The 14,677-nt window shown below is 48.2% G+C and overlaps 1 protein-coding gene across 1 annotated transcript; it reads left to right on the top strand.

Moving 5' to 3' along the window:
• The first annotated feature begins 7,108 nt into the window (after nt 1-7,108).
• Nucleotides 7,109-9,553, top strand: USP27X (ubiquitin specific peptidase 27 X-linked). Its single transcript, XM_087860392.1, has one exon. It carries the CDS (start codon nt 7,360-7,362, stop codon nt 8,674-8,676), a length of 1,317 nt encoding a protein of 438 aa, XP_087716518.1. The 5' UTR covers nt 7,109-7,359; the 3' UTR covers nt 8,677-9,553.
• The last annotated feature ends 5,124 nt before the right edge of the window (nt 9,554-14,677 follow it).

The following is a 14,677-nucleotide window of genomic DNA, read 5'->3' as shown; positions in this document are numbered from 1 at the left end:
CGTGTTCTAAGTGAAATCAGAAAAGCCCACCTGACCAGCTCCTAGACCCAAGGGCCTTGATGCTGAGTGTACTTGCCATTTTCCCCTTTCTTTAGCCCAGTGAAAACTTGCAGACCACGAATGGGATGTCAGGGGCCTGGACAAAGTAGGTGTCAGACGTCTCATGGTTGATAGAAGGTATCTCCTGATGGGAACAGGTATAGAAGCAGAGTGTAAGCACAAGGAAATTCAAGCTACTTAAAGATCTTGTGTGGCATTTGAATAGCGAGAATAATATTAGTACCTACCTCATCAGGGTGTTAGGAGGTTTACGTGACTTAGTAAAGTACTTATAAAAGTGCCTGGCGTATAATAAACTATCAATAAATGTTAATTATTTGATTATAATTATTGTGTGTAAATTAGAAATCATATGCCAATCCCTTGCTATTCCCCCACCAAATGATTCCCACTGCTAGTGGGATAATATTCAAATCTTACACAATGGTCTGCAAGACTTCAGGTGATCTGGTCCCTGCTTGTATCTCTATCCTCATCTTATATCACTCTCCTCCTTCTTGGTCACCAAACTCAAGCCATTCTGGCCTTATTTTCATTTCTTAAAATTATAAAGCTCCTTTTGGTCTCAGGACCTTTGCACTTGCTCTGTGCTTTTGTAATCAGAAAAAAAAAAAGAAACTTAAAAAAAAGAGACACTAAAATCCAGCATAAAGAGAAGTTTGAGAATCTTGACTACACAATAATCTTAAATATCATAAGGTTAAAAAATGAAGTAAAATACAACAATCAAATGATAAATGGGAAAATATACTAGAGTATGGCAGACGAAGGGTTAATAGCTTAGCGGTGAAGAATCCAAACTCTAGATTCCGACTGCTGGGTTTGAATCCCAGGTCCATCATTTGTTGGCTGTGTGACCTTGAGCATCACTCAATCTCTCTGCGCCTCAGTTTCCCCACCTCTAAAACGGGGGTGATAACAACACCGACTTCCTAAAATTGTAGTAAGGGTTAAACCTATTTAAGAGAACAACTCTTGGCATACTTCAGGTGCCATATACGTATTACTTATTATTGTTAATCAGAAGCCAAAAAAATTGGCAAACAATGTAAACAGATAGTTCACACGAAAGTAATACGAAATGGCCAATAAACATTTGAAAATATGGTCAACTTCCCCCATAATGGAAAGCATGCATTCATTTATTTCACAAATATTTAAATATGCATTAAATGCCAAAGAGGCATTTGGGAATAATGAACATCTTACTCTCATGGAGTTTACATTATAGTAATTTTTTATATGTGTGTGTAATATTTAACACATCATGTGGTGATAGTGTTTTGAAGAAAAAGAAAGCAGAGATGGGGTGTTATTTTACGTAGAGATCAAGGAAGGACTCTGGCATTTAAGCAGCAATGTGAAGTGAGGGAGAAAGCCATGAGGATTTTTAGGGGAAGAGCTTTCCAAGCGGCAGTAAAAGCAAAGACACAGGCTTGGAAGCAGAGCCAGCTGGGCTTATTCAAGGAACAGCAGGAAATCCAGTTTGTTTGGGGCAAGGCTGAGTTGATAGGAAGCGAGGTCTAAGAGACCACGGTCAGACTCTACAGGCTTTAAAGGCTAGGATAAGGACTTGGGACGTCACCAGGAGTGAACTAGAAAGCTTGCTATCATTTAGAATTGTAATCACCTATACATGACTGAGATCCAAATAACAAAGGCTCAAACAGGATGATGTTTCAAGTGTGTTATTGATTCTAAGACACTATTGACTGTAAGACACACCATTACTCTATGTACCACCAAGAAAGAAAAAAATGCTGCCAAATATAATCGTAAACTGTCAAAGATTTCGGAGATGCTGAAACATGAAGAGGTGTACTTCTTAGAGTCAGTAAAACATGGCATTTTTTTTTCCTCATGTAAGAATAGGTTCGGGGGTAATCCGTTTTTTGGTTGCAAGATGGCTACTCAGCCCTAACCATTAAATCCTCATTTTCAGGAGGAAGAAGGAGAAACTAGGAAGGGGGAAGATGCCTTTTATTCTTCTATATTAATTTGGTGAAAGTCGCCCCCCTAAAACTCATTGGAGTTTTTATTGGCATTGCATTGGCTGTGTAGATGCACTGGGAGAAAACTGCCCGGTGCTCGATATATAGTGCTACATTGTAGCTCGATGTGTATGTTACAGTCGCATTTATAGTTCATAAAAAGGGTAAATGTATAAGACATGCTTGTATTTGCATAGAAAAGTTCACAAAGGATACATAAGAAACCGTTAACAAGTAGTCATTTCAGGGCAATAGATTGGGAAGGGAAGAGAGGGCAATAGACTGGCAGGGAAGAGAGGGGCTTTAACTTTTCATGTTATGCCTTCTTCTAAACCCTTTTCAAAAACCACAAATACTTGGGACGCCTGGGTGGCGCAGTCAGTTAAGTCTCCAGCTCAGGTCCTGATCTCAGGGTTGTGAGATCGGGCTCCCTGCGTGGAGTCTGCTTCAGATTCTTTGGCCCTGCCCCTCCCCCCATGTGCTTGCTCGCGCTCTCTCTCAAAGTCTTTTTAAAAAACCCACAAATACAGGGCGCCTGGGTGGCTCAGTCATTGAGGGTCTGCCTTCGCCTCAGGGCGTGATCCTGGCGTTCTGGGATCGAGCCCCACACCGGGCTCCTCTGCTAGGAGCCTGCTTCTTCCTCTCCCACTCCCCCAGCTTGTCTCTCTCTCTCGCTGGCTGTCTCTGTGTCAAATAAGTAAATAAAATCTTTAACCCCCCCCCACAAATACTGTATATATTAGTTTTATGATAATAAATATAAACCAGCAACCTTAAAAGTGGAGTGTGCATTACCCTGGGGATACAGGTAGACTCTCCACCGGGTAAATAAGCAGAGTTTTAAGAGGATCAACTTCTGTTATCCTCAAATTTCATATTTCATATTTCCTAAAATTGATCTGCCAGAGAACACACATGTGGTGACAGAATCAAGCTGATTCTCTCTTTCCATCTCCTCTTTTGCAACGGTCCTTTTTGCGTTTTATAAATCAAAGCATACCTTTCACCCATCCTGATTCTTACCTGGGTGCACTGCCCCATGGTATAAAATCTGCAGGGCACCAGACAGACAGTGCCGAACACCGTTGTCAAAGGTGAAGAGAAAAATTATTGCTCTAACAAATGAATGGGGATCAAATCCTTTTGCAATTCAGATGGCTTCCAATAAAACTGAAGGAAAACCCCATGGAGCTGTCAGCTACTAAATCAGGAAAAATAATTCTGAAGACAAATCATTGTGTAATCCCCCCCATAGATCTCCAAAGGAATTCAGTCTTGAGTAACATTGCTAAAACAAATGTCCATTCCCATTTAGTTATTTATATAACCGAGGTTCCTGTGTGCTAACGTTTAACCAAACACAAAGTAGAGAACTGATGCTGAATCCTGTCTCATTCTAGCAATAAGCAATATTTATCCATGGAGACACCTACTAACTTAAAAAAAAAAGACCTCTATTTCTAATACATTTTAATTTTTACATTTATAAATACCTATCAGAATTTGTAATATACTTACAATTCTTTGATCCATCACATTCTAATACTAATTGTCATAATAACTCAAGCAAGAGTAAATTTTTACTCCTGTGAGCTTTAGGCTCACAGGAACATTTAAAAAGCGTTTAAATAGCAAAATATTTTTGCTGCAGGAAAAGATGATAGGATTCACAATAAAGTAATTTCGAGTGCAAAAATATATATTATCTAGGTAAAATTCTGTTAGAATAGAATAGAATGAAGAACTTAGGGAGAAAAGGAAAAATGTACACTCCCAACCACAAAGAACTCTTTGTGAATTTTTAAAACAGATGATGGTGGCTCTCAAATCATGAAGGTATTTAGGTTCCACTAGTTTCACGTAAAATTGTGACATAACAGTTTTGTTTGTGAATGTTAATATTTGTCAGGATTCACATTATTTGCAGCTGAAATTTCTGATGCAAAATTTTAGATGTCAACCTAAAAAATGAAGGGGCACAAGGTTAAAAAATATTTTTAGAGTGTATTTGGATATAAACCATAGTTTTAGAGAAACGTACAAATGTCCGGGGAAGTGCCACACACTCTTTTGCCACCTTGTGGTCAGAACTGTGTTCAACCCCAGGCGGCCGGACTGTAATGAGGAGGGGTCTCTCCTTAAGTCGGCCCCTTCCACTAGCCTTCAGTCAGGTCTTTGTGAGGCAGACACGGTGACATTTGCCCAGGACTGAATGGAGACACATGCAAGCAGGCTGACGCCCTCCCCCCTCCCGCACGTGATTCACAGCAAAAGCAACATGCAATCAGGAAAGAAACTAAGGAAGTACAACATTCTGACTTTTCTCATGAGGAGTACTTAAAAAAAAATCAAATGTCAAACTGTTTCCGATATTTTTTGTCTTGATTCTTTTGTTTTTGGTGTCTCTTCTCTGCTGGTGACCCAGACACTTCCTTAGTCTGCCTTTTGGGGGGAACCCAGCCCCAATTGTGGCCCTGGGGCAAGGTGGTTTGGTTCCACGCTGTCCACAGCTCCTAGTACAACACCCAGCTCTGGGTGGGAGCTGAATACACCTTTGCTGGGTGAATGATGGCAGAGCCTCCCGACTTCCAGAACCCGCTGGACATGTGGGCTTCTGCAGGAGGTTGATCAGGAAGGTAGTCAGGTCGCCACGGTAGACAGTCGTAGGCACACAGAGATCTTTAGGTCGTTTTGATGTCTGTCACTCTGCCCAGGCGGGATGAGAGTACCCTCCCCAGCCTCCCTCCACTCCATGACCTCAGTCGTTTTTACCACCACCAGCAGCAGCAGGAGCAGGACTCCTTCAGTGGGTGTGCTAGTTGCAGTCCCTCTGGTTGCAGGCCACAAGGGCACGCATTTATTGGAAAGATGCTGGGGTGCTTCAAGGAACTGAAGCAAGTGTTGGCTTGGGAAGTCAGGGCACCGGGGCAGCTCTTGGGGACCTCAGCGGCATGGGAACCAAGCATCTCATTCTCCTTAAATTTTCCTGATCCTGACCACCCAGTCCCGGGGCTAACCCCAGGAGGCCGAAGCACCACCTCCTCCCTGCAGGAAGGGGCCAGGCTGAGGGGCGATGTCCGGCGCTAACCACGCACAGCTCCGCTAGGGTATACTCAGGCGGCACAGCCGCACGAGCCAGCCAGTGTCTACTGGGCCGAGGCCAGCCATCCCAGGACTCAGGGAACAGACTCTGCCGGGAACACACGCTCCTTGATCTTTGAGCACGGGCTATGTGCTTGTGAGCTCCTGTCCTGCCTCCCTGGGACCAGCACCTGTGGCCACTTTCCACAAGTGCCAGCGGCCCTCAGTGCAGCAGCTCTCCGAGGCCCTCAGACCCAGGCCCGCCCCTTCCCCCTGCCGGCAGCTCCACTACACGACTGCTCCCCGGGGGGCCCCCCTCCCCCCTGTTGCCCACCCGACCCCGGGCTCTGCCAGACTGGAGGGTCCTGGGGCGGTGTCTTCCCCTTTCTCAGCCGTAGGCATGGCCTTGTCTTGCCTTGTCCCTCCCGCTGCCCCCTGGGTGGCTCAGCGTTTGCCCGGCCAGAAGGCCGACCGCCAACTCCTCATCCCCCCGCCAACTCCTCATCCCCCCCGCGGCCTTGGGAGCCCGAGGCGGAGGTGAGCAAGACAGATTGCGCAGAGCACCGCTGAGATGGGCAAAGGGACGGACGGGCCTCCTCACAGCCAGCAGCCTGGGGGAGCTCTGCCCCCCTCGGGATCTGGGGTCCGGGCCTGTCCCCAGGGTGGCCCTGGGGCTTCATCTTTCTCTGGGAAGGGCAGAACCTGGGGTGGGAGGGGAGCCGGGTACAGGGCTGGGGGCAGGCTCAGCTGCGGAGGTGATGGCCTATCACGGTCTCTGACTGCTCCTCGGGACCTGGCCTCTCAGCGCACATTTCCCAGCCCCAGAGACGTTTCTGGACATGGCTATTCCTCCGTCCCTGGCCCCGCAGTGCTGGGGGAAGCTGCATGGACGAAGGGAAGGACGAGGAGAGGGGAGGAGACGATGAAGGGGGTCAGAGCTGCGATTGGAGCCGAGAACTGGAAGCGCCTTAAAGAGACTGCGCGGTCCCCGCCCCCCTTCCCGCCAGCCTCAATGAATTAGAGCTGTGTTTCCCAAACTTGCCTGATCATAAGAATCCTCTCGGGCCCTAGTTAAAGATACAGGTTCCGGAGCACCTCCCTTCGAGATTCTGATTCAGTAGGTCTGCGGGTGGAGCCGAGGAATCTGTAATTTTAACACGCTCCCCACGTGATTCTCGTGAACAAGCAAGTTTGGGAAATACTGAATTAAAGGAAACGGGGCCTGGCTGCCGAAGCGGCCTCCGCTAGGGGGCTACGGCGGGAGGATTCCCGGGGGGCGTCGCCTGCTTCCGCCGCCGCCTCCTTCAGTGAAAGTCCCTTTTGGGTCCAGCTGTCACAGCCGCCGCGCTCCCTCAGGCCGGGCGGGGGACACCCCAGGTCTGCGTGGCCCCCGCGCCGCCACGCCCAGTGGCCGCCGGAGCCCTGCGAGCAGGGGGAGGAGCCGCCGCCAGTGGAGGCGGAGGAGGTAGAGGAGGCGGAGACGGCGGAGACGGCGGAGAAGGCGGAGAGGAAGGTGGAGGCGGAGGCGAAGGTGGAGGGGAAGGTGGAGGCGGCGGGGAAGGTGGACGCCGCCGGGAAAGTGGAGACCGCGGAGGGTCCGGGCCGCCGGGCTGAGCTCAAGCTGGAGCCCGAACCCGAGCCGATACCGGAGGCGGAGCAGGAGCCGAGGGGGGAGCCGAAGCAGGAGCTGGAGGATGAGAACCCAGCGCGGAGCGGCGGTGGCGGCAGCAGCGACGAGGTTCCTCCCCCCACCCTTCCCTCCGACCCCCCGCGGCCCCCCGATCCCTCTCCGCGGCGCAGTCGTGCCCCCCGCCGCAGACCCCGGCCGCGGCCACAGACCCGGCTCCGTACCCCGCCGCAGCCTAGGCCACGGCCCCCGCCCCGGCCCCGGCCCCGGCGCGGCCCTGGGGGCGGATGCCTGGATGTGGATTTCGCTGTGGGTCCACCAGGCTGTTCCCACGTGAACAGCTTTAAGGTGGGAGAGAACTGGAGGCAGGAACTGCGGGTGATCTACCAGTGCTTCGTGTGGTGTGGAACCCCAGAGACCAGGAAAAGCAAGGCAAAGTCGTGCATCTGCCATGTGTGTGGCACCCATTTGAACAGACTTCACTCTTGCCTTTCCTGTGTCTTCTTTGGCTGCTTCACAGAGAAACACATTCATGAGCACGCCGAGACAAAACAACACAACTTAGCCGTAGACCTTTATTATGGAGGTATATACTGCTTTATGTGTAAGGACTATGTATATGACAAAGACATTGAGCAAATTGCCAAAGAAGAGCAAGGAGAAGCTTTGAAATTACAAGCCTCCACCTCAACCGAGGTTTCTCACCAGCAGTGCTCAGTGCCGGGACTCGGTGAGAAATACCCAACCTGGGAGACGACCAAACCCGAGTTAGAACTGCTGGGGCACAACCCACGGAGAAGAAGAATCACGTCGAGCTTCACCATCGGCTTAAGAGGACTGATCAATCTTGGCAACACGTGCTTTATGAACTGCATCGTCCAGGCCCTTACCCATACTCCAATCCTGAGAGATTTCTTCCTCTCCGACAGGCACAGATGTGAAATGCCAAGCCCCGAGTTGTGTCTGGTCTGTGAGATGTCTTCACTTTTTCGGGAGTTGTATTCTGGAAACCCATCTCCTCACGTTCCTTATAAGTTACTGCACCTGGTATGGATACACGCCCGGCACTTAGCAGGATACAGGCAACAGGATGCCCACGAGTTCCTCATCGCAGCGCTAGATGTCCTGCACAGGCACTGCAAAGGTGATGATGCTGGGAAGGCCGCCAACAATCCCAACCACTGTAACTGCATCATAGACCAAATCTTCACAGGTGGCCTGCAGTCCGATGTCACCTGTCAAGCCTGCCATGGCGTCTCCACCACCATAGACCCATGCTGGGACATCAGTTTGGACTTGCCTGGCTCTTGCACCTCCTTCTGGCCCATGAGCCCGGGGAGGGAGAGCAGTGTGAATGGGGAGAGCCACATACCAGGAATCACCACCCTCACGGACTGCTTGCGAAGGTTTACGAGGCCAGAGCACTTGGGAAGCAGTGCCAAAATCAAATGCGGTAGTTGCCAAAGCTACCAGGAATCTACCAAACAGCTCACAATGAATAAATTACCTGTTGTTGCCTGTTTTCATTTCAAACGGTTCGAACACTCGGCCAAACAGAGGCGCAAGATCACTACATACATATCCTTTCCTCTGGAGCTGGATATGACACCATTTATGGCCTCGAGTAAAGAGAGCAGGATGAATGGACAGTTGCAGCTGCCAACCAATAGTGGAAACGATGAGAATAAGTATTCCTTGTTTGCTGTGGTTAATCACCAAGGAACCTTGGAGAGTGGCCACTACACCAGCTTCATCCGGCACCACAAGGACCAGTGGTTCAAGTGTGATGATGCCGTCATCACCAAGGCCAGTATTAAGGACGTTCTGGACAGTGAAGGGTATTTACTGTTCTATCACAAACAGGTCCTGGAACATGAGTCAGAAAAAGTGAAAGAAATGAATACACAAGCCTACTGAAGCGACACACAGACCTACCTGTAATGGAAGACGGCGACACCCATACAACAACTGGCATCGAAATTTAAAGGACCTACTTGCGTGGCCTACGGGCCTGACAGTAAGAATTGAACAGTACCCAGTGTCTAAAAGGTCCTGGTTGGAAGAGAAATAGACGGGGCGGGGAGAAGAGGCTCTAGTCTAAGCAGTCACTTGAAGGAAAATTCAATGGCAGGAATGCTCTAGGCGGGGAAGGCAGGAGCAGGGAAATCCTGACACTGGTACATATCCTATATTCCTCCAAAAGATTGTGTGGGAAAGTGTGGGGTGGGAGGGGGGTGGTGTGGGGGGGGTGTGTGCCCTTGTAACCGTAAAACATCTTTCTCCATGGGTGTTTCAGCTTCAACTGACCAATCACATAACAGTTATATGTTTGGGGGGGGGAAGAAAAGTCTATACAAATGTAGCCCATTACTTACATGGGTATGAAAGTGGAAAAGTGGAGGAGGCAAGGATATCTCATTGACAAACACCTTTGCCAGTTTCTTTGTATTCGTGATTTTTGTGCTATTAAATGCAGTATTAAAAAAAAAAAGCCCGCGGGGCTAGTGAAAGAAGAAAGAAGGGGGCTTGTATAAGGGGAGCACTTGCTCCAAAAGTAGAGAAGACAAAAAAATACTGTAAGATAAGCGACCAACACAGACGGGCCTCAGCTACGAGTATAGTGTGTGAGTGTTTAAAAAAAAAGCTGTATGATATACTTGAGCAAATCAATGAACCTCTTTGCGATTGTTTTCTCATCTGTACAATGCAGATAATTCCTACCTTAAAGGGTTATTGTTAAAGATTAAATGATATAAAATGTGTCAAAGTATAAAGTAAAAGGCTTGGAACTTTGTAGGGGCTCAGTAAACGTTTGTTGGATCTGAAACTTCTTTGGATCAGGACCAGAATGCATCAGAGGTGAGGATCAGTCCTCCCTGAGACCCAAGGACAGAATGGACACGCATCGTGTCACATGCAGTCACATACACATATGCGCACGTGCGCACACACATACACACTTTCAGCTCCCTCCCCAACGCTGTCTACCTGGAGCCTCAAGGCAGTGGACTCCACTTGTGTCCCCATGTAAGGGCATCACAACCCGTGTCACCGGGGGTTGGGGGGAGCACCCAACTGTCTCCCAAAGTCATTCTGTCCATTTGGAAGACCATCGTGTCATTTTCGTGACTCAGCACCCTAGTGATGGGACTCTCAGGGCCAGTAGGATGCCAGGCTTCCACATGAGTGTGGCTGTAACACTCACCTGCAGGCATAGATCAGTAGGACTATTTTCCAAAGCTTGCTGGTCCCCAGGCCAGGGATATCGATGGAGTGGCACATTGGCCTCTTCCCTGATTCTCACTGAGGGCAGAGCAGCCTGCAGAGAGCTAAGCCAGAACAGATGGGCCAGATGGGATGTGCCCAGGAGGGGGTGAGCACTGGTGGTTCCTTCTTTTCCCCTCAGCATCAGGTACAAAGGGACCTATAATCTAGAAAATCCTGGGGGGAGGGATACTGTGTATCAGACCCACGGGGCTTGGATCCACTGGCTCTGGTAAAAGGCTGGCTCCCCACCCCCACCCCTACCCCCAGGGCTTCCCAAGTCTACTTTCTGGTGCAGTCATTTGGAAATACACATTTATTTATGTGGTTGAGGGGGCATCCCCAGCTGGTTCATAGATTTTTCTTTAGGACAGGGGTTGTGTCTCCTCTTGTGTCCCGGGCTGTGTACTCGGCCCCTAGCACAGTTCCCGGCACAGAGTAAGTAGATAGTCAAAACACTAACTGGATGAATCAATGGACCCTTCCTTTCATAACCGAATTTTTGCCAACACCTGGGGCCCATGATCCTCAGGAGAATATGTCAAAAGTGTTATTTTTGGTATCTTGTAGGATGGGGGAGATCAAAGGATGAGAGGCCTCGGGTGTCGCTTGGCAACTTAAGGCAGGGTATCCGACTACCTCTTGGGATGTGTCTGGTAGCCCTGCCTGGGAAGACAGCCATGTCCTCGTTCCTCATCTCTGCCACAGGAAGAGTTCAGTAAGGCATGTGCCACCAGACTCTGACTGCTTGCAGAAACTCTCTTTTGCATTTTTAAGCTTTTCTAGTTGGAAATATGTAAACCTAGGGGAAAGTTGCAAAAATAAAAATAGAGAACATCTGTATACTCTTTACCAGATTCACCTGTTGCTAACACTTCAATCCCATTTGCTTTCTTGCTTATGTGTATGCACACTCTCATAATTAAGTGTGTGTGTGTGTGTGTGTGTGTGTGTGTATCTGGACCACATGATGGTAAATTACATGCATCATGACGCTTCATGGCTTACGTACCTCAGCACGCATCGCCTAGGAATGGGCATGTTTTCTACATCACAGTACAGTTAAGAGCTTCAGTAAATTTCACATTGATCCAATACTATTATCTAATCTACGATCTGTACTTCAATTTTGTCTGGTGGCCCAACGACATCCTTGACAGTGTGTCCCTGTCCATTGTAGGATCTGGTCTAGGGTGAGGTATTGCTTTCGGTTGGCCTGTGTCTTTAGCCCCCTTTCATCTGGGACATTTCCACAAACTTACTTTGCCTTGTTTGGCATTAGCATTTTTAATGGACTGTTCCTCATTTTGGGTTTGTCTGATACAGAAACTGTCTTTTAAATACCCGGCACTCAGGAATAGTTCTAAGAGCTGTGAATGGCGAGGGACTGCGGAAGCTGACCTCCCTGTCTCCACTGGTGGAAAGCACAGACCACCAGAGGGAGCAGCTGTGCCTGGCCCTTTCTGAATGAAGCACGCACCTCCTCTGGAAAACACCATTGTCCCTCAGCGACAGGGGAGCCGTTCAAGCCCAGCCTTATGCCCCTACCTGTCACCAACCCCCAGATTGAGCCACGGAATGTAACAGCAGCAGCCTGGGCCTACTTGCAGATCACACCACCGTGGGACCCAGGCACCAATGTATTCAGCAGGTATGTGTTACCTTGAGCTCCAATGGAGAGGGTCAGGCATGTCTGGCACCGTGGGCAGGCACCTCCATGGTGGGGCCTCTTTAGGGGGGACCAGGACGGAACACCCTTGACACCTTTATCAACATTCCTGTGGTCGGCACAGCAGCAGTGGAGGGAGGGGAGCTGGGAAGGGGTGAGTTCTTCTTCAACAGCTTCGGGGGCAGAGGACATGGAGATGAAGCCCAGAATAAGTAAGGAAAACCATGGGAGAGGTCAACAACAGGTGGGTTTGTGACCTACAGGTGACTTTCAGACACAACTGGGCTATTTTACATGACGGCTGGAATTCCTGTGTGAGCAAATGTGGGCAAGAACTGGTGAAAATTAAGCTAATTTTTAACTCAGGCTCCCATCTACTTCCACAAGCTGGGAAGGCCAGGGGAACTCAGTTCACATGTAGATTTATGATCTGGGCCCCAAAGGGCACAGGCAACAGATGAGTGCTCACAACAGGGGTCTCATCCACCCTGAGAGCTCAGAGTGAGACACCAAACAATGGGGTACTTCCCTTTTACCCATTATACATGCTTCCCACGGTTCTTTGGCCTAACCTGGTCGAAAATTCAGGACCCTACCAACTTCTGATTTCCTGGAGCAGCCAAATGCTGAAACTTACTCTGGCCCACAGTTCACATACGTAACTGCCCCACTTCTTCCCCATCCACAGGGAATCCTGATCAGGGATGCCATCCATCAAGAGGTCTTTTCCAATCAAGAAAACAGAGTGGCCCTCATACAACTCATGTTGTCATAATGCAGTAGAGTTGATGCCAGGAACCCGTGTTTGCACCAAATGTATATTCACACCCAGAAGTGAAGGCCCAGGTCCTCTGAGACTATGAAGGTCAGTGCCCACAGCCGTATGTCATTACACACTGATCTTTCCCAGCAGATGATCCAATACCATTTTTAAACTCTTGTATTACGCAACTAATGAATCATCGAACTTTACATCAAAAAATAAAATAAAAAAAATAAAGTGTATCAACTACATAGGAAAACGCATGTATCATAAGGGTACAACTCGATGCATTTCTAGGAAAGGAACAGATCCCTGCAGATAACGTCCAGGTCAAGAAACAGGACATTGCCCGTAAGTCAGGCCCCACTTCTGCTTCCTTCCACTCAATAACCCCAAAGAGGAATCCCTATCCCGACTTCTTTCACTGTAGATTAGTGTTGCCTTTTTCATGCCTTCTATAAACGGGATTGTTCAGTGTGTATACTTTTGTGTCTGGCATCTTTCACTCAACATTTTAGGAACTTCAGATCTGAAGTCCTTTTTTTAAGAAAAATTCTGAGGAGTGTCACTATTTCTGTCTAATGAGCCAAAAGTAAGAATCCATACTCCTCCTGGTGATTTCTGACATGTTGAGTCCTTTCAAAGGGACTCAGGCCATTGCAAAGTTGGGCCTCGAGAGTGTGTCCAATCTCAGATATAAGAAGATGGTGGATAGAAAACAGCCTTCCAGAGACTCTTGGGATAATTTAAGTACCCCAGAAATGTTGATCTTGGGCCCTGTTCTGTCTAATAATCTTGGACCCCAGCCTTATTTCAATAACCCCTGAATGGGATACTCTATTCTGGTAAATCCTCAAACTTACCCGGGCAGCAGAGTCACCTGGAGGGCTTGTTAATACCCAGATTGCTGGGTCCTGCCCCCAGAATTTCTGCTTTCAGCAGATCTGGGGGCGGGGGGGACTTGAGAATTTGTATTTCTAATACATTCTTTGGTGATGCTTCTGGTCCTGGGATCACGCTTGGAGAACCAGTGATCTATTCAGTTCTTTTTCACACTGTGGTACTTGGAGCCCAAGGAGTCTGTGAAGATGCTCCAGAGAGCACCTTGGGGAGCACCCAGGGGAGCAAGGGGGAGGGTACATTGGTGAAGATCAGGAACTCTTAGCCCCACTTTAACCAGAGCAGCTCCCCTCTTATTTACTTCAGATTTGGGGTTCCAAGTAATACTTGAAGAAAAAGTTCTACCACTAAAATTTGTAAAAGCTGAAAATCACGGTGCTAAGGAGCTGTAGACCCTAAGGGAACAGTATCTTTACATGGGTGGTGTATCTGGAAAATAATCCAACATCTACCAAGACCTGGCCTCCTACGTACCCTTAAACTAGATGGTCCTGAGGGGAGCTTAATTTCCTTGGAACTTAAAGACGTGCAGATTTATGAGGATGGAAGTGATAAGGGAAAATGCTTAATTATAAATAAGGTGCAAAGTCACATGTATAAAGAATTTTTTTTTCTGGCAAGATGGCACACTAAGATCACGTGCATAGCACTGGCCAACTATGAACACACAGTAACATGAGATAAACCATAACTAAAGTTTTAATTTATAGCTGACCTTGAGAAAAGTACAATCTGCAGAGAAACAAAAGGAAAAATTAAAGCCAGGCTAGTAATTGTAAGCGGACACTGTCATTGCCCAGTGTGGTGCTGGTCCCTAGGGGCCAGGGCCTTAGAGCTGCAAATCTAATGCCCTCCTGGGTACTGGCAACTCAGCCTCAAGTCGACCAGAGGCAGAGAAGCGGTGACCGGAACCTCTGGATAAAGCCTTTAGCTCCTCTGTTACAACGGGTTTGGAAAGTGAGCGGTGAAAAGCTGAATGCTCTCTCCAGAGCCACCATGAGAAATTAAAAAAACAGGCTTATGTTATATGTGGATGTGGGGGTCTAAATGTACCCTGTTGTGTGCTAGAGAAACCACATGCTGGAAAATTAAAATAAAAATGGGAGCAGAACCATTCAAATCTCTAGAACCCCAGCAAGAGCCACTTATTGTACCTTTTTACAGCCCAGGGCCCATGGAACATCTTGGAAAAAGACAATAGCTGCGAAACAGGGGTTCAGAAACAAACAATAGAAATCTTGTACTTGCAAAAGCAATGGCACATCAGGAAGGAGAGTCACCAGTTGCCACAAGGAGCAGAATTAGCATCCACAAGAAATCCT

Source organism: Ursus americanus, chromosome X, assembly GCF_024610735.1.
Source record: "Ursus americanus isolate L20-20 chromosome X, mUrsAme1.1.p, whole genome shotgun sequence".
NCBI lineage: Eukaryota > Metazoa > Chordata > Mammalia > Carnivora > Ursidae > Ursus > Ursus americanus.
The sequence above is the reverse complement of the archived record's forward strand: the minus strand, read 5'-3'. Positions and strand labels throughout refer to the sequence as shown.

What these genes read in the sequence shown, in the direction of transcription:
- USP27X (XM_087860392.1), top strand. Translation starts at nt 7,360, where the DNA reads ATGTGTAAGGACTATGTATATGACAAAGACATTGAGCAAATTGCCAAA.